Raw genomic sequence first — 26,318 nt, forward strand, 5'->3', positions numbered from 1 at the left:
AATAGGGAAACATAATACAGGTATATGTGATTATGGAGAAGATGAAACTATACTATAAGACATATAGAAATGAAAGAGTGCAGCTGATTAACATTCTTTATTAATTGAAAATAAGATTAAATTCCATTGAAATATTTCAAATAAGTTTAATATCTTATACTTCTCCAGCTTTGATAAATTATCTCAGATTGGCTTGTTTATTTGAAAGAATACATTTTTCCAGCGTCCTTTAAGGCCACATTTAAGGTGTGGTAATGCACATCTAAAGTTTTGCCAAAAACCCTAAGTGAAGAAAATAAAGAAGGTCTGAGGAGGACTAGGGTTGGGAACCAATGTATAGAACAGAGATCCTCACATTCGGCCTTGTTCTGAAACTTTCAAACGTGTCCCTGGATTCACACCTTAATCAAAAGACTGAATCGCCTCCTCAGTGTCCAGTCAAGTTCTCCATGGTCCTGCTAACGGCCTCGTTATCTGATTCATGTGTGCAACAGCAGAGACACATCTGAAAGTTGCAGGATACTGGATCTGACATCCCTATACTACAATAGTACAGAGCCGCCCTTATATACAGTACATACTGTATATTCCCAGATGTACTTTTCGTCAAGAGACGTACAAATGTGCATTTTTAATCGTTTGTAATTTGCTGCATTATGACACTGGAATTAAAAGCCCCCCACACACACAGTGTTTGCAGCCTCTATCTGCGGCCACCAGACGACTCTGCGTACGTGCGTTTGAAGCGAAGCTCCGCCCCTGGCAGGTTAGGGGGCGGAGCCTGGCGGTGCGGAGCGGGGGCAGCCAGGCAGCGCGTCTTTCGCTGCGGCTGTGCTCTCCTTCTGTCGTCGGGTGGTTTGCTCCTCTGCGCCTTTTCTGTCCTGTCCTGGATACAAAGAGAGGAGATAAAAGACAGAGCATGAGAGCGACGAGGGAAGCAGCAGGGGGACACCAGCGACCCAGGTCTGGGCTCGGACACTACTTCTGGTACTAGCTTGTTTTATCCGGACTGGATCTGGAGCTTTGCCCGATGTACACACTGGATTTTGACTATGAAAAAGTGCCGCAAACGTGGGAAGAGGGGTGGACTTTGTCGCGCAGGAAGCGTATTATTCGTTTTAGCCTCGGAGAATGAAGAAACATTGTCTGTGGGGAAGCTAGTTAATGGGGTATTTAAATAGCAGCAGCAGTGGTTCTCTTATAACTATTTCCCCCCTTTATTTATTTTTTATTTTTTTGCTATCCTTGCGCCTGTAAAATCTGATAGTTCTTCACCAGAACGAAAGTTGCTTTTCGGCCTGTGGAGTGAAATGTCCTCGGTGTTTTGTGCTGCTCTCTGCCCTGTGTGTGTGTCTGTCAGCTGGAGCCTACGTGCGAACTTGCTCGGGCGGTGATGTAAAGCGGCACGTAGTCTGCAGGCGTATCGGACTCCCGTGATCAAAATATAGTCCCGGGGGAGAGAGAGTGGGGTTTTGTTACACTCCTGATTTTATCGCTCCTGTGCGGATACGCAGCTGTAATTTGCAGGCATGACGTTAGCCGGAGAGCAAAACGACTTAACGGGGGGAAAAAAGGGGACGTGTTCTCGTTTGACATGATTAATCTGAGGCTCAACTTCCCTGCAGCGGGATTAGGTAATATTTTTCCTCTTCGATTTTCCAGCCAATCGGTGTAACAGGCTGTTTAGAGGGACTGATGTGTTATGCGGCTGCTGCGGTGTTGTTCCTGTTTTTAATGTGCGGGGTCAATCTGGGATCACTTTCCGTAGATAGCGGGGGTTTCGATTCAGCATATAGACGGCGGAGGTTTTCCTTCCCAGGAAAGGAAAGCCAGGGAGTGTTTGGCATAGTAGCTTGCTCAAGCAGCATATTAATCTCTGCGATGACTTCACCTTGGAAACTGAGATTATAGGATTACGGCTGTTACCTTTGATGACTACCTCATTCTCTCTTTCTCTTCCAGGACCGTCCGGGTTTAGCAGGAGGACATGGGTAAAACTTTGCACATTCTCCAGAAATCCGCAGAACGTGTGCCGACTGCAATCTCGCTGGATGTGAGTTTAAATATGGACGAAGCGGAAGATTTCACGGAGCAGCCGATCGTTGGGCTTTCGGACAAAATACCTCTAGTGAAACCCTATTTCAGGAAGAAACAGAGGAAATTGGACCACAAATGCCTCCAACGCGCCCTGGACCCGATACTGACTAGTTTATTGAGCACGGATACTCTGGTGTCCGGGGATGGGGTGTTTGTTCCCCGCAGCCAGCCGGGCAGAACTCCGGGCACCCTGTGCGCGGCGGCGGTGGTGAAGCAGAGCTGCGTGGGGCAGGTGTGTCTCAAAGACCCGGCAGCCGCCGAGAATGCAGCGGCTGCGACCGGAGTCCAGGGGCTGATGAGCCGGGACGTCGACGTGGAGATAGCCGATACTACTGCGGAGCTAGAGGAAACGGAGCGGCCCCAGCTGAAAGCTGGCCTCCGAGCTGCGGAGAGCGCAGAGACAATCCCACCCTCAGAGAGGGAAATACCTCCCATAGTCACACCCCAGGTTCCTCACCAGGAGGGGAGCGTCATCAAAAGCAAAGACCTCCTAACCTCTGGCGCTAAAAGTGTTTCAGTGAAAAACTCCTCTGCGATCCAGGACCCCCACTCCCAGCTCCTGCAGCCAGACAAAGGGGTGCTGTTCCAGAATAAAAGCGAAGAGGCCTCCCTGGACCTAGTGTTTGAGCTGCTCACTCAGCTCCAGTATCACACGCACCAGTCGGACTCTGTAGACATTTGTGTGGATTTCCTCCAGGGACGGTGTGTTTTTGGGAACGACTGCGCCCACCACCACACCGTGCTGCCCTACCACTGGCAGATCTGCAGGAGCAACACTCAGACATGGCAGAGCATAGCAGACGATTCCCAGGAGCAGCTGGAGAGACTGTACTGCAACCCAGACCAGGAACAAGTCCGGCTCAAGTATCAGTAAGTATCTGCACAGGAACCTGGACACTGTATTGGCATCTGAAGGTACAGCTTTGAGTAACAAAAAACCCCAACAGTTTCTGGATATTAACACAAAAAGTAAAAACAAAAATGTATACCCAGATAAATTTCATTTAAAAATAAGAAGCAACAAATTATCCTATTGGTGCTAGTATTATACAAAAGCTATAAAGTCGTTCATAACATGTATTTATTGGTATTTTTATGTTAATGCATAGACATATGGAAGAAATATATTAAATTAAGGAATAATTTTCAAGTACTGTATAGAGTAAAACAAGAACAAAGTTGATATTAGCTTGGTAACTACATTGGCTGTCTGGTGGTGGGGTAGCAAATAGATACACCAACTGCAGTTTGCTAAGAATCATTTTTAAAAAGAAATTGATATTTGAAAAAGAGTGCTGGGTGGGCCTCCTATGTTTTAAATATCATGACTGACTGCACATTTCACAACTCATTTCCAAACATCTATATTTGTATTTCTTTTAGTGAGGGAACCTTCTTTCAGCCATCTTGAATGACTGTGCAGCAACAAAAGGGGGTGGGACAACTCTTATGTTACAGACAACCAGAGAAATATAGGAGGAGTGTGCAAAACCTTTTTAAAACCTTGCTATCTGTAGTGTGTGTAAAGTGATACAATATCACATTTTTTGCCCGTATTTCAAAGCAGCAAACCAAACTGTTTCCATTTAACCTAGATCGTATACAACAGTGTAACATTATACGTCTGAAAGAAACCCAGTTGCTGTTGACATGTGCAGCAATTTATCCCCCGGTGGTCGTGATAAATAGGTATTTGTGACATGGCAACAGCGGAGCAGAAAGCTCATAGGCTGCCTGTAAATTGTCCGCCTCTTCAGGCTTGTTGGAAACAGTAAACCTCAGCCTCAGTTCTGTCTTCGGTTTCACCATTGGCCGACAGACCGAAAGCATCAGCTCCCCCAGCTGTTGTGCTAACGGCCAAGTAAACGTTACTTTGAATGTACATGTGTTATAGGTCGCATTTTGTCCCGGCGTGTCCTCTGGTTAGCGTGCACCCTGTTGTTGCTCTTTATTTGAGCAGCTATCGTGGCCTGGCAGCCTGATAATCTGCTATCTGTTTCCTGCACTTCCCTGCTCCCAAACCCCCCAAACGCAGCTTTGTGATTGGCCAGCGCTCCAACCAAAGCAGAATTTACAGCCCTCATGAACTTTCCTGACCCGTCCACCCCCACTCGTCAGATACACTGTGTGGTCAGTGACACAGTCTCGCTTGGCAGCTTGTCCCCTCATGCACAATAGGGTGTACATTTGCACTCATACACACGCACACACCCATACACACACTTTGGCGTGCAGACGCTCTCACGAACTGGCTGCACGAGTAAACCGAGTGGCTTGCACTGCTCACACGCACGCATGCCTTTTAGTAGAGGGAGATAAACCTACCTTTTACTCTCACGCACTCTGTGGAGAGATACACTTTAATGCAAGCACTTGGCAAACCCCAGCGGGGTGACATAGAGGAGCATGTGCTTCCTGTGAAACTGTGCTGCTCACAAGCAAACAATGGGGCCGCTCAGCAAGACGCTGACCTTATTCTAAACACAAGTTTCTTTATTATCTGCGTGCTCCCATTTACAGGGATGCTTCTCCAAATTGAGCCCATTTTAGTTTTTTAAAATTTTTTTATTCATGTTAACGTTTAATATTTTTTTTGAGTATTATATTAGCATAGTTAGAGGCGCATTATTTCATCATTGTCTCCTCAATCTTTCGACATAGCTAATCCATTGAGGCAGCTCTCTGTGCTTGTTGTTGTTTTTGGCTTAAAGGTGTTCACTTATTTGCCGGTTCGTCTATTAGCTTAACTTGTTGGTTCATGTTTCCAGCTGAAGGTGCATTCAAAGCACACACTGCGTCACAGACAGGATATGCACCTGGTGGAGTCAGCCTAGATTTTTTTTTCTTTTTTTCTGTGACCTTTTTAGTTCGTCAACCTCTCACACAATCACAAAGGACCATCTGGCTTGCTCAACTAAAACTCCAGCTGGAAATAAAAAATGTCTGGGAAAAAATGCCCCCGCATTTGTTGCATGCTTGTTATTATTGCAAACAGGGATGAATAATATGGATGTTTGTTGTCACAATATCTTGTTGTGCATGTAGTGTCATAAAGCTAAAAATTGTGATTAAAAAGTATTTAAAGGTTCTTCAATCTTTCCGGCAATACATCTGTCTCTGACTAGTCAAAGCCCTGCAAACATTACTTGACAAATAAAACATAGCTAATGTCAAATAGGCTTCTTGATTACAGGAGTTGGGTTAGGTAATGCTAAACGGCACACAATGATTGCATTCAATCATACTTTTCAAACATACTTATTGGCACTTTCAGTGTAAGAAAGAATAGATCAAAAAGCAAAATTGGTGACTCCCAACATTATTTTTTTGGCTTTACAAAAATTACTAATAATTTTTAAGAGTAAATTGCTATTTCTTTAAATCACAGTACTTGTTTTCCCTCATAGCAATACTTTATCATAATTGTCACCCCTTAATTATAAAGATCTGAGTATTTTGCTGCTCAAAACCACTTATGATTCTTTGTGATTTGCCACAATAGACATGGGACATATTACAAATTTAGATTTTTATTCCTGGTTCTTATGAGGTATTTACAGTATTATGGTATTGACCCAAATTATAAACACAAATGGATCTTATCTTTTTTTTTTTTTTGAAAGCAGAAAACGGTGCACTGCTGATGACCACTGGTAACATTTTCAAAAGGTCAAATTTTTCTTCATGGTAAATTTGTAGCGGCCTTCTTTCAGCCAGCTGACTGACAGGAAGTGTTGCGGTACTCTGATGCTTTCTCTGACTTCTCCTATTGACAATAGAAATGATATAGCTGTAAATGTTTGTGGTTTTGAAACCATTTATTAAAATCTAGGAATACTTTTAATACTGACAACAAGCCAGACTCGTAATTAGCTGCAATATTTCAATATATATTTTTTCAGTCCTGAGTCTAAAACAGGGCTGCACAGTGGCGCAGTTGGTAGCACTGTTGCCTTGCAGCAAGAAGGTCCTGGGTTCGATTCCCGGCCCGGGGTCTTTCTGCATGCGTGGGTTATCTCTGGGTACTCCGGCTTCCTCCCACAGTCCAAAAACATGACTGTCAGGTAAATTGGTCTGGTGTGAGTGTGTTGTATGGTTGTATGTTCTGTCTGTCTCTGTGTTTCCCTGCGACAGACTGGCGACCTGTCCAGGGTGAACTCACCCGGAATGTTAGCTGGAGATGGGCACCAGCACCTCCCAACCCCACTAGGGACAAGGGTGTAAGAAAATGGATGGATGGATGGAGTCTAAAACAAGTTGGGTTGTTTTACAAAGGTCGAGTGGCAACATATCTGATAATGATATTCAGAGGGTGTGGGGTTTCACTTGTTCAGCTGTTTCATTCAAAATACTAGTTGTTTTTTAAACGAGTATTTTTGTTGATTTTAATTGTAAATGTTAGGAGTGCAGAAAGGTGGTTAGACTCTCTCTGCTGGATGCCAGTGTTTCCCTTCTTTTGAGGAATCTGACAACGAGTTTCTAAATTTACTGTAGATTTGAGGCTGAAACTGGGGAGTGGAGTCATTAAACTTTGGGACGTTAACGCTGATAAAGTTTTGCGTGTTTGGGTGTGTGTGTGTACGCGTGAGTGTGTGAACACCCAGGTTACTTTTCTTCAAACACACAGCCCAGCCTGTCTTTTCATGCACGCAAGACTACAAACGCAGCATGAAAGTATCTCCAAGTGATAACATCATTAGTGATGTCAGGGAGAGCAGATGACTCTTGAAGCTTCTCTGTCGGTATGGCAACCAAGGCCTGTTTTTGCCTTCTTATACTGTGCAGCCACGCAAGAGGAGTGGGCAGGAAAAAAAAAAAGTGGATCTGCATCTGGTTAAGTGCTGCATTGTTGCACGTACGCTACAGCGTGCGTCCTGCCCTGATCCTTTCCCACATGTGTGTGTGTGGGAGTGTGCGTGTGTGTGTGAGCCATACAACACATAATCCCATCCATATGATGAGCAGGAGTGGAAGTCTGAGTAATCCGTGTTAGGCATGAACTCAGCAGGAAGTAAGAATGTCACAGTCAATCCCGTGTTGTACATTGACTGTATCTCATATTTGCTGATGTAAGTGACTTGTGTCAGTTTTTATTTTCAGCCGTGTATAAACCCTCCAGCACATCTCCCGTAACTAGTCGGGTTTAATTGAAATAAAACCAGGCGGCAGTCAACAGAATCTGAATGCGTCTGAGTTTTACATAGCCGCATTCATGGGTGTGTTTGAGCGAGCGTTGGAGACAGATTCTTTTGTCAGCCATGTGATAAAAGCCTTGCTTGTCATTAACTGACATAAAGAGTCACTGAGCACCAAGGGCAGAGCGACCTGATACCAAGGTGTGCGCACGAGTGCGTCTTTGTGTTTACATCGCCGGGGGTTTCCATGTTTCCTCGTTACCTTTAGTGGGGAAAAAAAAAATCATAAATGGGAATGTTTATACGAGCTGGTTTACACGAAAAGAAACATCGTTGAAAATGATCAGCCCGGGTAAATAGAGTAAATAGAACCTGTGTGTGTGTTTGAGTCCACAATGTGTCACACAGATCATGGCGTGAATCAGAGAGGCGAGGTCTGGGTCGTCCTGCCTCCTCTTAGTCAGATTGCCTCAGTCCCTCTATCGTTACCCTCTGTCTGGGTTCACAAATTCAGAAGTTTTAGTCATTGTGGCGTACATCTTTAGCATTTTGCTTCTGTTTTTTGTGTTTTTTCTTCACATGTAGCCTCTTGAGATTTTGAAATATCAAAATATGTAAAAGCTTTGTCATTAAGCCACTTTGTTGTTTCTCCTTTTATCTAATCTTTATTATACTTAGAAAAACCTGTTCCAGGTAGCTGTGGGATTGTGTAACAACAGCGTCAATGCGTAGAAAAAGGATACCCTGAACTATGGGCTCTGTGATGTGATGGCTGACTGAGGCATGCACTTGAACGGGAACAATCCAGGAGACGTCAGACGCCGTTCTTCATGGCGTTTGAATCGCTTGGCATGAAAGTGAATCGGTCCAGCAGGAGGAAATAACACGACCTTGTGACATCAATGCGGTGGTGTGTGTGTGTTTGGGTGTGTGTGTGTTAGAGAAGACTTCGTCAGCAGATTTGGTTGACTGACTGACTTATCTAGGCGTGACTGGATGGAGTTTGCATGTGTGTACTTGAATCTATCTAAAGAATGTGTGTTGTAAAAGAGTGATCTTTTTTTTCTTCTAGTTTGTGACAATCATAAGGGCTAAACTAATGGTGGTATGCAGGTACTTGTGTGTGTACCTGTGAGAAAATTCAACCATATGTATGGGCGTGTGTGTGTGGTTCGACATGTAGGATCCAGTTGGACAGTGCGGCAAGTTTTAATCATCATTCATCCGAGGAAAGACGTTGCTTAGCACATTTTTTCTCTTTCCCACATCACTATCTTGTCATCCATTAAATCAGAGTTAGAAGCTGCCCTTTGAATTTCAAAGCATTCTCTGTTGACCTACATGAATGCAAGTTTGCATAAACTTAAAGCAGTCTGACATTTTCATCATGTTATTTTTTTTTTTTCTTTTGGGATTGGCCTCAGCATCAAAAGCCCTGGATATGAGTGCACTTAATTTAACCGGTGGAATTTTATTTTTAGTGTGAACCGGTCTAGCAGCGAGGGAGGGAGCAGGACTCAACAGAAAGCTTTGAAAAAAAAAAAAAATCATTGTCTGACCTCTCTGGAGAGCTGTCTTTGTTTGACTGTGTGTCTGTGAAAAGAGGGTTTGTGAGTGTGAGAAACGGAGCTAATCAGTAAGGTGGAGAGTCTGCCTGTAAATGTGAAAAAGTTCTCTTTCTCATAATGAAACTTGAACCTTTGATCGTTCACACAGATTTAACCGCCTGTGTGGATGCTGCATCGATGTGAGTTGGGTATGGTGCTAGCGTGAGATTTTTCCAATTATGATGAAACCTTGTGTTAAAGAAGAAATTAAGCTTTTTTAAATCATTTTATTTGAACAAAACTTGAAAAAGTATATGAAATACAGAAAAGTACAACTGCTCAATTAACTTAACATGTAGTTAGTAACATTTATTTTTTGTTTCTATGATTTGGATAAGTAAACCAAATATAGAGTAAGGATTAAAATTTTGTCGGTGTTTTTAAGTACTTATTGTTTATGTTATACGTTTTCTTCTCCTTACAGATTAGTAAGACTATCTGCTACACTCACATCACAGATAACTTACCAACTGCAGGTTTAAAACATTGTTTCTTTTATTAATTCAATATTTCTAAATTGCCTAGGATGTTTTTCTTGCAAGCAAAAGGAGACTAATAGTCTCATTTCAGTCAGCTGACCAGCAGTGCACAGCAAAACACAAACTCTGTGCTCCATACAATTGTCAGTTCTGTCATTTCTTTGTAGTTCACCCTTAAATCAATTTAAACTAGAGATGAGCCAGTTAGGCTCTTCAGGGCTGATACAGATTTCTGACCCGCTGTTATCAAAAGGCCCAGAACAGAAGAAGACTTTTTTCATTTCCTTTTGTGGATTCAACAGACTTGATCATTTGTCTGCAACAAAGCGTTTCTCTAAGTTTACCAGATTTCAAACAAACATCAAAGATGTACAGGGGAAACTGAGCGATTCGCATCACAGGCTGACTGATGTGTGCATCTCCACTCTAAACCAAAGGAACATTATGAGCAGATTTGAAACATTATTGGCATACTCTCACTCTCTACACTTCAGATAGTCAAACTCTTTCACTGTTCTGTCAAGTTTTGGATCTCATCTCTGCATAAGAACAAACAAGCTCATGCATCCTGTCATCAGACGCTCTGTTGCTGGTAGAAACTGTTCTGCACTGAGAGAGAAGTCTGTGCAGGTGCCTGCTAAGCACATTCTCCCTTCCTAAAAAACACAGCAGCGATGGTTTGAAGAGACCAAGAGAAGCAGCTAAACAGGGGAACATTCTGAGGTGTAGACGGAGCAAAACGAAACGGGAAATAATTAAGAAAACAAAACAAGTGGGAGAGAAGGAGCTGACCCGAGGCGAAGCAGAAGATGTACTGTCCCCCCCCTCCCCAACTTGTTAGTGCCACAGTTGCAGCTTCTTGCCCACCTCACTTTTATCTGCCAGTACTTTTCTTGCTACACCAGTTACCATAATCCTGTTCCTTCTGCTTCTCTCTTTTGGTTCTGCATTCAGTATTCAAATGAACTGCTGTGTTTGTTTTTCCTATGAAACTGAAACAACCTCTAGCTTGTTGAATGCTGGAAAACAGCTTTCATATACAGAACAGAAAATCATTCATCTTCATTATCTCTCTTATTTTCTGGTAGTGCAGATATGATAGTCTGTGTCTTGGTTTTCAGTCACTGTTTTGTTTCTGCATGTGCTCATTAAGCAGCCTGCTCTTTCACTTCCTCTTATGGAGACGCAGTCGCCTCATGACTTAGCAGAAATTCAACCTATGATAACAGTATGTCCAGCTACTATTTATGAACCAGTGTGATTGTACGGTTTTGGAAAATGATTCAGGCTGTTTCGTTGTGACAGAAAGCATTGTCTGAGTCCCTGTAACCTCAGTGACCAGTAATTACACTTACAAGAAGGAGAACTTAATTTGTGTTTACTGCCTACCTATAATAACCTGAGGTTTCACTGCTGCGGGCGCTGCATTAACAAACAGGTTTGCACGCTCCTCCTCAGGTGATGCACATGGAAAACATCTCAGACTGACTACCACCTGGCATTCGTTCCACTTGTTGTCTTGCAAAAGTTCAACTGAGGGCAGTCGGATTGCTGTATTGGATCCTTATTTACTCTCTGTTTCTGACTCTAACTCTGAATATAACAAACATAAAAACATATATATAACATAATGAACATAAAAAGTATAAAACAAATAAAGATCAGTATAATTTGACATTTAAATAAATAATTTGAAAAAACCCCCAACTCTTTTGAAAAGCATATTTTAACAAACATAATTCAGTTAATTAAAAACTTATTAGGTGAAGGAAATGACTGCATAAATATTAATCGCCTTTAAAGCGGCTGACCTATTTCAGCAGAAGTCTTCCTAGTTTGGGTCATTGGTGTCCCGGTTAGTGAAACGGAGATTAGTGGAGAGCAGCTGGTTTGTATTAATTAAGTTAAGTATGGAAACAGTCGAGTCATCATCGGTATTCCTGCTACAACATGAAGAGAAGAAAAAAAAAACATTTGGCTATTTAAAGAAAAGGTGTTTAAAAAGTAGACATCTGGAGGGAGGTAAAAGAAGTGATACGTCATCAAACTACATAATATGTTTGCTGAATACCAAATTCAGAAGCACATCATCTCCATCACAAATTATGGTGGTGGCAGCATCATGCTCTCAGGGTGCTCCTCAACAACAACCAGAAAAAACAAAAATGTTCTGAGACAAGTTGAATGTTCTGGATTCGCCAAATGAAAGCTCAGCTGTCAGTCTTATTGAGAATTTGTGGTTGGGCATGAAATGAGCTGTTCACACAGATTCGTCAGCAACCTGACCGAGGAACGGAGAAAACGGCTTACTTCACTCAGTGCATGCACTAAATACATACATTATATGAGTGGGTTGTATGTTAATGAGGTCATTAGCTTACTCTGAATACAATTATTTTGTGTTTATTTTGATTATGTTTTTAAATTTTATTTAGTGGGATTTCTGACCCTCTCATGTTGAGGCAGTGACGGGGTCAAAGGAGTACAAACTCATTTAATAAATTAGAATATTACTGAAAAGACCATTTATTTCAGGAACTTCATCACTAAGTGAAACATGCAAAAAGGTGTTTTAAAACATTTATTTCTGTTAATTATAACTTCCCACTTACAGGTATTGAAAACATGACATTTAAAATTACATCAGAACAATAAAAAATATTAAAAAAAAACAGAAATGTGGGTTTAATGGAATGTATGTTTAATACTTGCTTAAAGGTTACTTTCAAAAGGTACTGATCTGATAAATGGGCCTCATTTGAACACATGTATTCTAATTTATTGAATATGATGATGCATGATTACAAGATTGTTGCCTCCTTCTGTTTAGGTAGATGAGTCTTCACTGAGTTCAGTGGTTGTTGGTTGTTATGTCAAAACCACAAACTTCAGTGCATTTTATTGGGATTGCATGTGACAGAGAAACACAAAGTAATGCCTAATGGGGAAGTTGAAGTAAAATTATGTGAGTGAAAAGCTGAAAACTGTGTCGTGTGTGTTCTCCCTCCTTTAATTGGATACTTCTAAATAAAATGATGTGCCTGTTGCTTAGAGAAGGCACATAATTAATAAATGCAGTGCGTAACTTAATCTCAGTGTGATCACAGCTGCTCTGCGAAGGCCTCATAGGTCTGGTCCATTAGTGAACATCATTAACATCAAGGAACACAACGGTGCTCTTAGTCAAATTACAGCAAAAATAAAACTTTTTGGCTTGTTGGTGTTTAGTGACAAAATGTTAAATTTAGAGATATAAATGTAAACATCACAGTGGATCTCCTAGCAGCCATTAACATTTTATTTCACTCATCATGGAGTCATTAGTGTGTGTTTTCAGGAAAATGTTTCAGCTGTCTTCCTCCTTGTCCTGTTCCCTTCTCACACACTGCTGTCACCCTGTGTGACTCACTCTGTTTGAGCAACCAAAGGTTTGGTCGCCTCGCTCTGGGGCACATGGCTTGCATTAACGGCCACATGTTTGGTCACATGGCAGCTGATAGAAATATAAATCAGGACCATTTAACAGCAAGGTCACCGAGCCGCAGCTTTGAGGACGACTGGCCGGGTTTTTGTGGTTGTTGTTTTTCTTTCCTATAAAGACTGCTGAACCCCTGGTTGCTGGTTATTTTTTAACTGGAATATTTGTTTTTTCAGGGGCCGGGTGTTTCTGCTGGAGTTTACGACGATGCGAGTGTGTGACCTGGAGTTCGACTGCGTCCGACGGCTGACCACTCCCCCCTGCCCTCTTCCCGTTCCTGCAGCGAACCCTAACTCCACCCCGAGCTGTCACACAGTGTGGAAGTACTACTGCAGAGACAACATTGGTTGGAGGGAATACTCTGAGGTGAGCCAGAGCCGCTTTCTGCGTTTGTGTTTGCTTTATTTCACGCTCTGTGAACACTAGGCCAGTCACATTAACTTTGCTCGCACTAATCAATCTTCTAGCTGCTGTGATTCGATCAAGTTAGAAATACGCAAACAATCACTCCTGTAGACTAGGTATGAGAAACAGTAGCCTGACAAAGAACCAGCTCTTTGTTCTACACTTTGCTTTGTACAGACGATTTGGACCCTCAGATATTGAAAAACGATTGCTTGCTGGGGGCGTTAATTTTAAATGATTATACCCAATTGCTAATATTTGGCTGTGACGTATTTAATGCACCAGCTCAGTGATGCTTACAGTAAATTGTGTAGAACCACAGCATCTTTGCCAGCAATAGAATGTCTTAAATATGCAGTATTATGTGTTTTCCATGCACATATTGGCATTTTATATTGCAATCAAATATCTGTTACCTTCAGTTGTTGTAAAAATGCTTCATATATCAAACATAACTTAAAGAATTTTTTATTTTTTTTTACTTTTTTATTCAGATTTTCCAGTGCATGTCACATCTCACACATCTTACAAGTTACATGTAGAAATTCACATGTTATGTTCTAAAAAAGGGCTTTGTTTGTCCAAGGTCTTAAAGAAAAGACAAGAAAAAACAATATTAAAAATAAAAAATAAAAATACAAAGAGGAATCTCCCATTCATTAATCGTAATTTCCATCAGTTGTGGTTTGAAATGAATGTTTGAATTGAGGACCATTTTAACTTAAAGAAATTTGATGTTGGAATTTGATGCCTTGAATTTAGCCTCTGTCTCTTCAAGAAGCTCCTGCTCTTTCTGACACTACAATGATCCTCATTATGGCGTTCGCAAATGCTCTTAGAGAAGAGGTAGTTCATATGATAAACTCAGCAGACACACAGTTCAACCAAAGTTTTTGCTAATTGCTGCTGCCGCTAGTCTGAAGGAGCTGAGTGGGGGAGTCGCAGGAGAGAGGTTCTCTGTGAGAGCAGGTGTTAAGGCACCTCCAAATGGTTGCCATGGGAGATTCAGGGATTCCTGAAACATGCATGAAAGAATCAAGGCAACACTTAAGGGAATAACATTATGACATGACATGTAAAGCTCAAACAAGTATATTTTACATAACACTGCCCCTTTAAGACATTCCTCTTGCTTAACCTGTAATTTCTCAATATTTCGAAATGTGGCCAACATGAACTGAACGGCTTCGATCACTTGTTCCGCTGCCATTGTTGAACTACAAGCATTCTGTTCGCTGATTGACCCGGTTGAAATACTACTGGAGAAATTGAGTTCAGTGGGAGAAATTCCAGGCGAAGCAGGGAAAGGAGATGAGAATTGCTCATTATCCATATTTGAGTTTGGTTTTATTTAAAAGTAATCCACCTTAACCTCTGCTGGCTTTGCTTGACTAGCTGGACAGTGAAACAGATCAGTCTCACTTCTTCATGTCCTCTTCCTGTTTTTCTCCTCCCCTGCAGCCGGTGGTGAAGCTCATCGAAGAGGCAAGTTCGAGGGGTCTTAAGGAGGTCCGATTCATCACGCTACAGAACCAGTATATCCTCAACATCAAGGAGGGCTTCCAGCAGAATGCTGTCTTCGGCTTCAGACGGCAGATCAAGAAGCGACCCATGTTCATGTCGTCTGTGATCCTCACACCGCACCTCCAGTAAATATCACTATTCACTCCTGATCCAGTTTGTCCTGTTTAGGTTTGGAAGTCGAGCCTAAATCAGAAATGTCGCAGTCTGTCTGGCAGCGTTCACATTTCCCTGTCTGAGGGTGTTTCCACCAAACTGGTGTTGACACATCAAATATGTATCATTTTTAATAAATGTCAAAATTTAAAAAAAAAAAATGTTACCCTTCACTCCTACCACTATCATGCTGCATATTTGAGTCTCAGTAAACGTAGAAATTTAGCTTCTTTTTATTTGAGGTGGGAACAGTGAAGCTGTGTTATTTTGAAGCTCATCTGTAACATTGTTGATGACTTTGATAAATGCGATATTTGTGCTATAAGCCTTGGTTTCATACAAGATCAATACAGGAAACAGTGCTCTATTGATCTCAGCCTCACGTCTCTCATGTTCGTCTGTTGCATGACACAGAGAAGAGCAGAAAAAAGCAGCTTTTACACAGATTTGAAGTTATGAAACCTCATAAATAATTAGGGAAAGTGGTTAGTCCTCAGCAGAGAGGTGAAGCTTAATCACTTTATTGATGGTTTCCTGCCTGCTGTTTTGTTCTCACTTCTGCTTTCCATTGTACTCTCTGGCACATCAGCATAATAATAATTTATCTTTTACTACTCCGTGTTGTCACAGAGCATCAAACTCTTGAGGTTTCAGAAAGGGGGGGGAAAGCGGTGCCTGGCAGTACTGCTGTGTAATTCTCACTGTTGGCTTTCTACCATGTAACAATCTGTCTCCTCATGGCTCTCTGTGTTCCCCGGGCATCCTAGGTCTGTGTTTAGGGACGTGCAGGCACACACAGGCCGGTACACAATGCCAATGTCACAGTCAGGGCTGAATGCTCAAAAGGCTCTGAACGCCACGTCCAGGTTTGATCCGTTTCAGAACGCATCGACAGCCAGAGCTGAACCAACACTTACCCCCGGCTCAGATTTTTGGCAAGTCAGACGTTGTCACCAGGACACAGGAGCTGTCCTTTGCAGGGGAAAGTACGCCTGGAGCAGACAAGATGTGAAATGAAATAATGAAGCAAATGAAAACAGATGAGAAGAAGAGGGAGGATCGTGGAGACAAAGAAATTAATGCTCCCAGTGTTGTGAGCCCCCCTCCCCTCTTGACGGGATTAAATTTGTTCTCACACTCATTTTCTCAAGCTCCGCTTCCCGTCTTTATAGCGGTGAAGAGATGTGCCTGCAGCCCTCTCCTCCGTCTTACTTTTTAAACAAGTGATACCTGATTAGAAACAAGTGGAGCCATTTCAGCCCATTTGCAGATTCTTCTGGTGCGGAGCAGGTTTCCTAGAACAAGCTGTGCCCACCAGGCCACAGCCGTCAAGAGAGAGCCGGAGAAAAGAAAGAAAAAAAAAAACAGATTATGAAGGCAAGAGCCAGACAGAGAGAAGAAAAGAGACACACAGGCAGCGAGGGTGAAAGGGAGTGCAGCCGGAGAAGATCTAAATGGGTTCCAGACTCGGAGCTTCGGAGAGTCACGCTGATGAGGGAGAGAAACGTCACTGCAGGGAGCTGCAACCCAGATCCATGGCTCAATTGTTGGTTGCATTTGTCCATCAATAAATTGCAGTAGCTGCATTCAGTCACATGCATCTCAGTTCATTTATTTTTATTATTTTACTTAACCTTTATTTATACACGTTATCTTGCTGAGATCCAAGATGACATTTACAACAGAGACCTGTTTTTGATCAAACAAAAAAAAGATTTACAAACACACCAGCACAAATAATTAAGAAATTTGACTATATTAAATAAGCTAGTTAAATAAAAATATGAGCTAAAAACAAGAGAAACTTTCATTGGAAGACTTTTGTTCATTTGAATGATTATGAAAACCTAAAGTTCCATTTATCAGATTATTAGAATATCTCATAAGAAGAAACCTGAATTTATGATACAGAGATATTAAGTAGAGGTTTACTGATTGAAATATGTCAAAGTAAAAATGTATTTTGCAATAAAGCCGGTGGTTTCAGTGACGTAAGCCAATCAATGGAAAGTTGAGTGGAAGAAAAAAAGTTGGTAAAAAAAATGTACACAGCCGAGTCAGAGACATGCATTTTACGTGGGTTCAGGAATGGAAAGACCAGACCATGTCCTGGTGGTTCATGGTGCTTATAGAACAGAAGGCGTCGGGTCTGCAGGAGAAGGGGAGAAGCCCAGAATCCACAGTCAGGGATGTGTGAAGCCATGTCATCTGACGGTGCTGATTTGTTGTGTTCTGACAAGGCTAACGTCAATGCAGCTGTCCATGAGAAACTTTTAGAGCATTTCCTTTAGCATACCTATCCTAAACCGCAATGGAAATTCATACAGTGACATGAAAGAAGAAAATAGAGACACTACAAGATTACTAAGGGCTGCTCTTAAAGTTTTAATGGTGAAATAAATCCCCTAAAATTCCCAGTAAGGGAATTATCACTTATCAAGTTGGATAAATCTTAGCCAGTTAATCGTCCTTTTAAGTGACCTAAGCCTAGAAAGCTCTTCCTCCTTCCTGTCCTGTTCCTTCCTAATCACGCCTCCTCCTCCTTCCCATCTCTCATTCTTGCCTGCCTCCATCATTCTTTCGGCATCTGTCCCTTTTCATTTCACACTTGTTTTCTGCAGCAGCCTGTCTGTGATCTCCTCAAAGCGCCGAGGGAATAGAGACTTCGATTGCAGCGCAGGGAATGAGGGAGGTGGTGGGTGTCTCTTATTCCAGACCGACAAGATAAGAGAGAGTGGAAGAAAAGAGACGAGAATAACTGTCACACTACCTCACAGCCTCTTCATAACACACACACACTTTCGTATGGATGATAGAGCTAACAGCATTTACACTTAGAGGGTGATAACTTGACAGGAAAACTACTGTTACTGACTCAAATGCCAGACGTGGTGGAGGACTTTTACTTTTTCTGCCACTGCGATGACAGCTCCACAATTGGCATTTTCTTTCTTTTCTATCTTTTTTTTAGCCCCCCACCACCCCACCCAGTCCTCCTTGTTCTCATCCTCTCTTGTTTGGTTTCTGGGTTTCATTTTTGCACCATCCTGTTGTGTCGTTTGAGGGTTGACGTGCAGCGGCGCCGCCCTGCAGTTTGGATCTGTCACGGCTGGCAGTCGGAGGGATGTGATTTCGAGCGTGCAGCAGATGGAGGGTTTTGGAAACGCTTATGATTGGAAACAAATGGGCGCATCGCTGTGGAAAAGTGTAGGCATAAAGTTGCAGACGGACGTTTGCGTGCAGACGTAGCAGTGAGCGTCACCTTGGCTTTAGGCTTTTACTAATGACTACAAACTGCTTCTTCTTCTGGTGCAGGCAGTCTGGAGCAGTTCCTCCTGTGGGGCTAAAATGTGAGCATTGATCGGTGAAAGACCCAGTTCTGCTTTGACTTTCATCTTAGCTCAGACTGGGAGCTGTGGTCACCGGATTATATATCAGGCACCTAATTCTGTGTTTAATGAAGCAGCTCCAGAATGCAGCAGAAGGGCTTTTAATAAGGTGCAGCAAAACGGAGCAGAGTAATCATTCCTGATCCGGCCTCTGTTGGTTTGCGTGTGAATTCTCTGCTGGCAAATTTACAGAGATTTGCGAGTGATGTTCACGGATAACCGAGAAAAAGAAATTTTAATACGTTTTAAAAAGCAGTTTTTTCTATTCACAGGCTCATTTCTCTGTAATAAGAACTGGGTTACATACAGTTCTAGGTAACTAGGTTACAGTAAAATGCTGCTGCAGATTACAACCACAAACTATATTACCTCTGACTTTACTTTATTGGGATTTTATGTGATAGATCACATGATAGTAGTAATTCAGTGATTTAGAAATGTTTCGTTATGTTACTGAAAGCAGCAACAAGATGTTGTGAAAACTCTTAACAAAATGGAGATTTGCAATAAACATAGAAGATATGATAGAGACCTGAGTGCTATGTGCAGTAAGTTTCTAGTTTCTTACTGTATTTTGGGTTGAAGGTGATAACAAAAAAGGTATTTAGAAAAGAAACCCACAACCTCTGGATTGTGCTGGAGGAAGTGCAAGATGGGGATTAGACTGGTCTAATTCAGTGGAGGTGCTCTGGGTATTGCTTGGTTGGTACATTCAGTTTAAGTGTTTTTTCCTTATGTCCTCTTCTTCATTTTTAATAAACAAGAAACTCATTTCTCAGTTATTTATTCTGCATTATATATAGCAGCTCACAGTGTACTCTACAACTATCAGGGCTAACAGAGACACTTTGTGGTTTTTAAATAAAGTTTATTTCCTCTAAAAGACCTAATGTTCTTTTTCCTCTTCAGGACTTTGGGTGGTCTCTCTTTACCCGCTCTCCCCTCCACGTCCGCGCCTGCATCGACCCCCATGGACGTCTCCTCGTCACATCCCCTCTCGCCGACATCAACCAACCCTCCTAGCCTTTTTCCAGAGACATGGCTGCCCATGCCGATGAGCCAGGACTTCTTGCGGGTGCCCGTGTCGCGCGAAGACCGCAGCTACAGGACGGTGTACAGCCTGTTTCACAAGACAGTATCAGAAACCAAGTTCAGGATCATCAAGATCCAGCGCGTCCAGAACCCCTTCCTCTGGGAGAAGTATAAGAGGTGAGGAGTTGTTGAATTAAGCAGAAGATCATTTTGTGTGTTGAGGTGAGAAAGTTGGATGCTGGCATGTCTGCCTGCATGACATCTCTTAAAGCTGTGGCAAAAGGTTTTGACACGCAACTGGTTTTTCTGTTGTTTACCTGAACTCATCATCAGTTCCTGTGTGAAACTAAGAGGTATAAAACTTTAGAAACCTGTCACAGTTGAGAAATTCTACCACATTTAAAGATGTAGCCAATGTTCTCTAACAAACCCCTTCACACGACATCTCAGATTATACTGATCTTAAATTACACAGGGGAATTTATTTTCAGTGTCAGGTGAAAGAGGGTTTAGAGTTAGAAACAGATCTGCCATAGAGTTGAAGTGCTGCAAACGTTTTCCAGTTTTTGAAAGTTTTCTGTAGAACCTGCAACTATCACCTAAATACTAAACATTCTCAAAATGTGCCTCTGGAAGCTCACTCTTTGTTTTTTGGAAATCACAAATGGCAGCTTCACTTGTCCTAAACCTTCCATGCACATTTAAAATCAGGTCATAATCAGATCTAAAGCCAAATGAGAGAAGAATCAAGACAAAATAGGCCAAATGATGCCAGCTGTGTGGGACTTCGTGAGAACGCGTTGACAGTGGTGTGTGAACACAGCAGATGGGGAGATGTTTGGTGATGATGATGTTCCTGTTGTGAAGGCAGCGGGCTAACCGCTGTGGTCGAAGCAGGCCTTCTCCTATCAGCTGCGACAGTTAAACCCTCCCACACCGACCAGTACCACACGGTTTCACAATGACTGCCGGTGTGTGTTTGTGTGTGTCTGCCTCGCCACCTCTGAAAGTGATGCCCCCTCACTGGTTCTCTCTCGATTTCCTTTTCCCACAGTCTGCCTGCTGCAGCGAAACCATAACTTCTTGTTTGCGCGAGTTCATCTGCATGCGATAGCGGAGCGCTGCAAACTAAATTGGGGTAGTAGGAAATCGGGAGCGTGCGAGCGAGCAGCGCGCTGCGTGCAGTGTCATGTCGCAAGCTGTGGCATTGTATGAGTTCAAGTGTGGGTCACAGCCTCGGTGACTCACCTCGCTTTCTCCTCTGCGTTCCTTATTGATCTGCTTACATTAAAGAGGTGATGTGTACACACAGTGCTGGTTGTTCAAGAAAGATGAGCTCCAAAGTTTTATTTTTTGCAGATTCAGGGTAGGGATCAATAAAAGTAAAATGGCTAGACCATGCTGCATATAAGCGCTTCAGCCAAACTTATTTAATCATCTATATTCATCCCATTAAGAGTGATATACTATTTCTGTTCATTTTTTATGATGACTTTCAACTAATGAAAACACAAAATTCAGTTTCTCTCAAAATTATACAAGCACAAGAGAGCATTTTTATATCTATTAATGTTTCTTCTTGGTCAGGGTTCCTTTTACAAATGTTAAGTCCAGGTTGCTTTATTAGTGGACATCAACTCATCTGAATTGTTCCACCTTCTTCTTGACAGTAGTCCACAGATTCTTCTCTGTGGGGTTTAGGGCATATTAGTTTGCTCTCCTATCAAGTGATTGAAGCATTGGTATCTATTGGTACTTTAGGCAGTGTGTTCCTGCTGGAAAATGGAATCAACATTTCCATATAGCTCATCAGTAGAAGGAAGCATGAAGTGCTCTAAAGTTTCCTGGTAACCGCTGCGCTGATTTGGACTTGATAAAACACAGAGCACCGGCAGACGACCTCGCTCCCTAAATTCTTGCTGATTGTTAAAGCAAATTGGATTCTGTGCCTCTTCACCTCCTTCTGACTCTGAGACTTTGATTTCTGAATGAAATGCAACATTTTCTTTTATTTCATAAGAGGACTTTGGACATTAAGCTAAGATGCTTTTGTTGTCTCAGGTTCAGGAAGTGTTTTCAGCTGATAACTCATCAGTTGTAGGCCAGACTCTGGATGGATCTGCGCCTCCAGCTGCTTTTAATTTGATGGAAATCTACCATAAGCATCTGAATGGGACTATGTTCACTATCCTCTCAATGCTGCTGTGAGCTCTGTTATGGGTGCTGTTTTTTAACAAATTTTTCTTCCACTTAACTTTCCATTACTATGATTTGATAAATTTTGTGACTTACCCTCCTTATTGAGGCTACCAATGATTGCTAGACATCAGACAATGAAGCATAAATGAGTAGATCATATGACTTTTTTTATTTAAAGTATATTCTTTATTGATCTTAAAATAAAAATATATATTTTTTAACAAATGTAATCAAAAGCAAAAAATGTATGAAATGTGATGTGTGTGTAATTATTTCACATGAAAAATTTTCACTTTTTAAATTAATGATTAAAATAAACTCTGAGAGTATTTTCATGTGAGATGCACTCATGTAGTATTTGTGCAAATGGTCTGTTTCATTCACGTTAGAACCAAATAAACCGTTTTCAGTGACATTTAGTGATCAAGCCCCATCTTAAGTGTCCGCCTCTGTGTGCTCTGACAGGAAGAAGGAGTACATGTCACGCCGCATGTCTGAGATGGACCGGCTGCTGAGCGAGCGCCACCTCTTCCACGGCACCTCGGCCGACGTTGTGGACGGCATCTGCAAGCACAACTTTGACCCGCGCGTCTGCGGCAAGCACGCCACCATGTTCGGCCAGGGCTCCTACTTCGCTCGCAGGGCCTTCTACTCCCACAACTTCTCCAAGCGCTCGCCCAAGGGAGTCCACTGCATGTTCTTGGCCAAGGTCCTCACTGGCAGGTGTGTGTGCGCACGTCTACTCCACTGAACGAGATGGCTTCTGTTTTCAAAAAGCGTCATTTTATTCCACTGGTGGCATTTCACTGTTTATACTTTTCTACCAGACTTTGCTTTGAAGGGAACTGGATACATCATAGTTTATTAAATGCTAAATCAAGGCCATGGCATTTGCGTGGTTTTAGTATCCTCAGTGAACATTTTGGTTTGACAGGTCAGGTCCCTTCAGGACATACTTCTTTCTGAACAGATTTTCTTTTCTTTTTGATTTTGATCCTACCTCTCCCCTCTCCACTTAACTCCTGCCGATAAAATTTACAGAACGCATCAACATTAATTTGGATCAGGAAAATCTTGAGGTTCTTTTCCATAAACCATCTTTCAGCCGAGCCGTGCTACTCCCATTCCTTCAAACAAAAGTCAAATCCGCAGGCGCACATGTAAAACAGCTGATTTGGCTGGGCCCATCATACATCACCACCTTTGTTATGCCGAGGCAGACAGTCCATGGCACGTCCAGGGAATTGTGCAGCGGTTTGGAATCCACCCCCTCCCTTCCTTCAATCAAGCACACACAGGAAAATGCGCTCTTTCTCCAAGTCTGGGTTCAATCTGTTCCACATAACAGACGAAGGTTTTGCTTTCATACATCTACTCTCAGCCTTTGTCTGTAACTAAGAGTCTTTTTACTTTAATTGGCTTTTTTTTTATGAGAACTGAAGTTACGATGCAGCGCTTCATTTCATTCATTTACATGGAGCATACATCCAAATTTTTACAACTTTTGCTTTTCAGTCATGTTTGAGCTTGAAGCTCATCTTCATTCATTTCCCTGTGCAAAGTCAAGAAATGGGGGGGGGGGGAAAGCATGAAAAAAGTGGGAACAAGACAGATGGAAATCAATGAATATACATATGGAAATTTGAACTCTGGATATGATGCATGGTTAAATGGCTGCTGAAAAAGAGTCTAGTGATGGAACTGAAATATGAGCTCATAAGATGTACTCATTTCTCAAATTGTCCAGTGAGGAGGACGAAGTCAGGATAGATGTTGACAGGCGTTAGCTTGCAAGAGATGTAATTTACTCTGCCTGTAATTTATTATGAATGGCAAAGATTTGTTAGTCAAAGAGCTGAAACTGCAGCATTCAGACTGAAGATACAATCTCTCCTAGAGAGGCTTGCACCTTTTCTTTAAAACAAAGTAGAAGTGAATAGAAGCAGCTGAAAAACTCACTTCTCTGGATGAAATCTCCCTTTGTTGACTTTCTCAGGGATAATCTGAAATACAGTAACGTAGCTGTAAAATGTGAGTCTGAAAATATCCAGTCAACCACTCAACCACTGAAAATCAAATGTACAATTCTACAAAATCAATTTTCCTGAGACTTAGAACAACACCCATGATTGCCTCAATGGTCTGACTTCTGACTCTGTAAAAATTTGGTCTTAGATTTGAGTTGTTCCTTTCTTTGAAGCCAAGTTTCTAATTTCATAATCTTTCAAACAAAGACAGTTCTTATAAGAAGTCCTTCCTCTGGGCTATTTACTTTTGTGAACCTCGCCCCGTTTCCTGGGTAAATGATCTTTGGGTGAAAAAAAACACACTCACCATGTAGACACAGATCCATTCAACACGGGTCTTTTTGTCAAGGAACTAATCCGTGTTTTTGTTTACCGTAATGCCCGAGTGTTGCATTTGCTTTTAAGCCGCCAGTAGAGCTGTGTTTATGTCTGGTTTCAAGAATCTGAGGTTTTCTGGCTTTAGAATATATTTTTGCTTTAAAAAGCAAACGGTGTAAATTTAGATTTAAACACTCTTACTATTTAGAAGTTTATACTTCCTTGCCTTCAGTGGCACCTATTTCTTCCTTTTATTCCTGCAGGGTTCTTGTAGCACTACTCATATTTTCTCCGTCTTCTTTGTGTTTTTGCTTCTTCAGGTTCACCGTAGGAAACTCCTCCATGCGCAGACCTCCACCCATCAACCCTCGGGACCCCTCCAGTGACCTTTATGACTCCTGTGTGGACAACTGGGTGGACCCCCAGATTTATGTCATTTTTAACGACGACCAGAGCTACCCTTACTTTATTATTCACTACGAGGAGGTACCCAATACAGTCGCCATATAAGTCCTGCATCAGAGCTTTTGGCGTCTGTGCTTGCAAATGCTTGTGAGTCGTGGTCTGCACGCGCCCCGTTAAGGTAACAGATGGACTGGGGTTTTTATGAAGTTTTAAAAAGGACCAACTAAAACCAAATGATCCAACCAACTCTGTTGGAGTGTTGCGGTCCAGCGCTGCCCATCTGGTACTTTAAACAGGTGAAAGCAGACCAGGAGATGCTTGCAGATGTTCGGCGATTCGCAACGTCTGTCAACTGGACTGCATTAGACCAGATTAAACTGGACTAAACTGGATACTCAAAGGACAGCTTCTCTTGGTGTTAAGACTTGAGTGGACTTACCGCACCTAATGAATCAGGATCCCATGGATGTTCATCACTGAGCCAAAGCAGATTTGATTTGTTTTCTTGCTTTGGAGCAAACACACAAAAAAAACAACCTAAACTTTGTCCCTTTTATTATTTAGGATTAATGTGTACATGAATATGTTTAGAGGACAAACACTGTCAGAGACGGTTAATATCCTGCCTGTACTGTGAATGACCAGCTAGTGAAATTACAGCGTTAAGGAATCAGAACTCAGCCAATCAGATTCCTCAGTAGAGAAATCATAGTTCCTTTCACCCAGCCTCCTGCCCGTACATGTTTTATTTAAACTCTGTGCTGCGTGTTTGAACCTCTTGATCTAGTGGACGTTGATCTCGTGGCCTATTCATCCAGACAATGGAGACGAGTCTCACTGTAAACCTCCTGGAAGAGGATTCCCGTGAAACTGCTCCCAGTCGCTCGACTTTTCTTCACTCCCGGCTACATGGACCTTACCAGAAGGGCAGCGTTTCATTGGCTGATGCTCATTCTATGTGGTAGCCTGGCTACCACGTGCGTGGCTGTCTCACAAACACATGCTTCCTGTTCGCTAAGTACAGCATAATGGCAGCACTGGTACAACTTCTACACCTTGAAGCCTGTCTGCTACACAGTCTTACGTTAGCTAAACAGATCAATATGCAATGTGTCTGTATCTGACATACACTAAAGATTTTATTTTAGCAGAAAAGGCTTTGGACTAAACCGTTACTCGTGTTAGCCACTCTAGCACCAAGTACAGTGTATCAGGCCTAGGTACACTCCAACATTTGCCAACAAACTATAGGAATCACCCACTGATTTCAAAAGTAACCTACAAAACGATAAATGCCCGACTTACCCAGCCTTGCAAGAACAATAGGCGTCAGCGATCTTGTCCACAGCTATATTGATGTAGAGGGTGTGTGGATCTGCCGTTTTCCTCATCGAGCGAAAGCATTTTGCTGTGACGCGCACAATGTTGGAGGCGTCGCGTGGCTCAAACACCTTGATCTCCTCCAAAAAAGATGACATGAACTTGTTAGTTCCTCTGTCCATTGTAGTAGCTGATATATTGTGAAAATCCGGTAGAAATGATGCACTAATCCAGTCAGAAATACACTGCAGAGAATCAGTCGACGTGGAAGACGCCATGTTTACATAGAAACAACGCGCCGCGAGGCTTTGTTTGTGAGACTTGCGGCCACACGGGATTTTCTAGGTCGGTTGTGGGCGGAGCTTGGTAAGGTCCATTCTGGTTCCTGTCTGCAGGGTGACTGAAGAGTGTACGGTTTGACTCCTGCACAACGTGCTGCTGCAGTTGGGCTGCGCTGTAGCTTTTTTTGTCAACAAGTCAGCTGAAGCTCATCTCTCTTAGACCGCTCTCTCGCTCAGAGACAGTAGACCATTTTCTTTGTTGTCTTCTTTTCTTATTTTTAAGACAAACTGTACAGGTGTTCCTTTTTGTTTATATTTGAACTGTGTGCCTTTTGTTCATAAAAAATGTTTATTTATGTTAGTTTTAATGTAACATTGATTAAATAAAGAAATTAAAAGAGCAAACGACCACACTACTGCTTTGTGCTTTGTTCAGCTCATGCCGATTGAGAAAAAGAGTATTTATTTA

The 26,318-nt window shown here is 42.2% G+C and overlaps 1 protein-coding gene across 3 annotated transcripts; it reads left to right on the forward strand.

Moving 5' to 3' along the window:
• Positions 1 to 185: 185 nt before the first annotated feature.
• On the forward strand, positions 186 to 26,037 carry tiparp (TCDD-inducible poly(ADP-ribose) polymerase). Of its 3 annotated transcripts, none has more exons than XM_028045155.1 (7): positions 186 to 963; positions 1,963 to 2,967; positions 12,973 to 13,162; positions 14,663 to 14,850; positions 19,177 to 19,476; positions 21,964 to 22,221; positions 24,164 to 26,037. In XM_028045155.1, exons 2-7 carry the CDS (start codon positions 1,988 to 1,990, stop codon positions 24,351 to 24,353), a joined length of 2,106 nt encoding a protein of 701 aa, XP_027900956.1. In that variant the 5' UTR covers positions 186 to 963; positions 1,963 to 1,987; the 3' UTR covers positions 24,354 to 26,037. The 3 variants fall into 3 exon arrangements, with proteins under 3 accessions (XP_027900956.1, XP_027900955.1, XP_027900957.1); XM_028045154.1 differs by having other exon boundaries at positions 187 to 987; XM_028045156.1 differs by lacking the exon at positions 186 to 963 and adding an exon at positions 1,044 to 1,634.
• Positions 26,038 to 26,318: the final 281 nt, after the last annotated feature.

Source organism: Xiphophorus couchianus, chromosome 18, assembly GCF_001444195.1.
Source record: "Xiphophorus couchianus chromosome 18, X_couchianus-1.0, whole genome shotgun sequence".
NCBI lineage: Eukaryota > Metazoa > Chordata > Actinopteri > Cyprinodontiformes > Poeciliidae > Xiphophorus > Xiphophorus couchianus.

Coding starts and splice junctions, on each gene's coding strand:
- tiparp (XM_028045155.1), top strand. CDS start 1,988: ATGGGTAAAACTTTGCACATTCTCCAGAAATCCGCAGAACGTGTGCCG. Junction 13,163..14,662: donor GTTGGAGGGAATACTCTGAG/GTGAGCCAGAGC, acceptor CCTCCCCTGCAG/CCGGTGGTGAAGCTCATCGA. Junction 14,851..19,176: donor ATCCTCACACCGCACCTCCA/GTAAATATCACT, acceptor TTTCCTCTTCAG/GACTTTGGGTGGTCTCTCTT.